This window comes from Pteropus alecto, unplaced genomic scaffold, assembly GCF_000325575.1.
Source record: "Pteropus alecto unplaced genomic scaffold, ASM32557v1 scaffold113, whole genome shotgun sequence".
NCBI lineage: Eukaryota > Metazoa > Chordata > Mammalia > Chiroptera > Pteropodidae > Pteropus > Pteropus alecto.
In genome coordinates, this window is record NW_006433949.1 from 6,008,138 (window position 1) to 6,010,757 (window position 2,620).

Sequence of the window (2,620 nt, forward strand, 5' to 3'; positions counted from 1 at the left end):
TGCTCGGCATGATGGAGAACCAACGAGCTAGAGGGGCAGTATATCAAAAAACAAAATACACACACACCCCATTACGTAAGTGAAAGAAGAATTTTTTTTAGATGATCTAGTATGGAGGCGAAGTTTTCAAGTGCTGAAGTAAGCACTAATCTCTCACTGTGATATTTGTGTGTTGTCTACTTTAAGTTTTTACTGAGGAGTCAACTGTGAGTTGAGCAGCCATCACATGCTGACTGTTTTGGCAACTACTGAGTTGACATAATCTGACTCAGCAACTGGGAGATTTTCTTTTCATGGACAAATGCTATTTAAAAACAGATGAATGTATCTCCTTAATGCATTTCAAACCAATGAACATGAGGCTTCATTTCCCATGAATTAATTAAGTATCAAGAGAATTAATGCAGAAGAAATACCATACATTCTTAGGTATTAATTAAAGAGTATCAATTAAAGCTGGCAGAACAACAGTTCAGTCACAGGGGTTATTAAGAAGCTCTCTTAAAATTTGTAATCTGGTAAGTAACAGCAAATGACTGGATGCTGAGCACTGTTAAATGTAAACGTCAAATTAAGTTGACTTGCCCCAGGTTGCCGCTTCTCCTCCCAGTTTGAGAAGCCAAGTAAGGAAACAGGGAAAAATGTCGCCATGAAGGCCGAGAACCGCTGCCGCCGCCGACCCCCGCCGGCCCCGAACGCCATGAGCCTGGGTCCCTGCCGCGCCCGCTCCGCTCCGACCGCCGCCGCCGCCGAGGCCCCCGTTGATGCCGCAGAGCTCCCCCAACGCCGCCGCCTCCGCCTCCGACATGGACAAGAACAGCGGCTCCAGCAGCTCCTCCGCCTCTTCGGGCAGCAGCAAAGGGCAACAGCCGCCCCGCTCCGCGTCAGCGGGGCCGGCCGGCGAGTCTAAACCCAAGAGCGGTAAGGGCGGGCTCCCTTTGCGGTGGGCGGGGGGCGACTGCCCCTGAGGGTGGGGCGGATCCTCGCTCTGGTGTCTGCTGGGTCACACCAGCGACGAGCTCTGTTTTCTCCTGTGGTTCCAACTACCTTTCTCCTATTTTCCATGGTCCCATTACTTAAAATGAACATTTAATGAGCCCTGTACTGCATGGTTTAGGTAAATCCTTGCATTAATCCTCGAAACAGTTCATGAAGTAGGTGCTATTCTTATCCCCATTTTGCGCGTGAGAAAATTGAGGTTCAGAAAAAGATCAGGTGGCCTAGCTACTATGTGCCTCACAGCAGACCTTAAGACCTGGTTTGTCTGATTCATCAGTCTTCGCTCCGAAAACCACTAAGTCGTTCTGCCCTTTAATGTTTATTTAGCATTGAATAGTATTCAAGTTTAAACTGGAGGGTGGGGCCCAAGGACTTTTCAAACTCGAATCTCATATTTAATAACCTGGCCCCAGAGCCATCCCTCTGTTGAAGAGGACTGACTCGTCTTTGGACGGCTTTGTTCAGCGTGGAGTAATGTTTAAGAGCACAGGCTCTGGATTCAGTCTTTTTAGATTTGCCAGACCTTGAGCAAGTGTCTGAATTTCTTTACCTGTAAAGGTGGAGATAATGAGAATTAAAAAAACTAATTTAGAAAACAAGTGAACCTGAGGGCTTAGAAGAGTACCTGACACCTACTATGCACTTAATACACGTCATGCCTATTTCTTGATGTTAGGTTCCGATAGTGTTTTTTTACAGGGAAGATTTTGATATTTACTTTAATATTGAGTCAAGCCTCTCAATATTGAATTGTGACCATCATGATTATAATAGTTACCATTCATTGAGGGCTTCTTATGAATACTTCAGTCACTAACCTGGCCAGCAAGGTGGAATTGTTCATCTAAAGAAGGAAAAAAGTTGAGAGGCCAGGAGTTTAGAAGTTGGCAGAATCTGGAGTTGTAATCTCTGCTCTTTTGTATTGTGATTATATTAGCAGTGGTGGGAAGATGTTTTCAGTGGGAGTGGGGAAGTGTGTCAGAGAGGGGAACATTTGGAGTCCCCAAATGTGGAGGTCCAGTTGTTTAAAATTTTTTAAGATTAAAAAACTGTAAGGCTGACTTGAGTTCAGAGTTTGCTGTATCTTTGCTGGATACAGCAAAGCTTGTTTACTTGGTGTGCCAGATAAACAAGGGCTTCTAGAGATTGCTTATGGAACTCAGGTGTCTCAATAATAAATGAATGCTTTAAATATCTAGGCAGGGATTAATGTGGACTCTCAGGCTATGTCAGGCAGTGTTATGTAGACTAATTTTGGGGTTTTGCACATGTTGGGTTCATTCTGACTAAAGCGATTTCTGTTTTGTTTGTTGTTTTTTTTTTTAACGGTTAAATACTATAAAGCACTCCTAAAACACTTCCCTTTTTAATTGAAAACTTCAGAGGAAGAAAATAAAAACTCACGTGAAAGACTTTTGCTAGGTTCTATGAAATACACAGAAGTGCCCTCTGGTATTATTAGTTTTTGTTTAATGTATTTGTTAGAAAGTTTGACCATGTTTGCCATTGCCGGTGTCTACTTTTCTGACTACTGCTATGTATTTTCCCTTAGCAAAAAGGAAGGTTTCTCGCGAAGTACAGAGTTCTTCATCCTCAAGCCATTGCATTGAGGAACAAATTC

At 43.5% G+C, this 2,620-nt stretch overlaps 1 protein-coding gene across 2 annotated transcripts in view; it reads left to right on the plus strand.

The window, feature by feature from the left end:
- Positions 1–597: 597 nt before the first annotated feature.
- Positions 598–2,620, plus strand: part of RNF10 (ring finger protein 10) — a 27,922-nt gene continuing 25,899 nt past the window's right edge. For both annotated transcript variants that reach the window (XM_006908617.3, XM_006908618.3), the window contains exon 1: positions 598–921. In XM_006908617.3, coding sequence (XP_006908679.1) covers positions 765–921 — 157 coding nt within the window. In that variant the 5' untranslated portion in view covers positions 598–764. The remainder of the gene's footprint in view (positions 922–2,620) is intronic.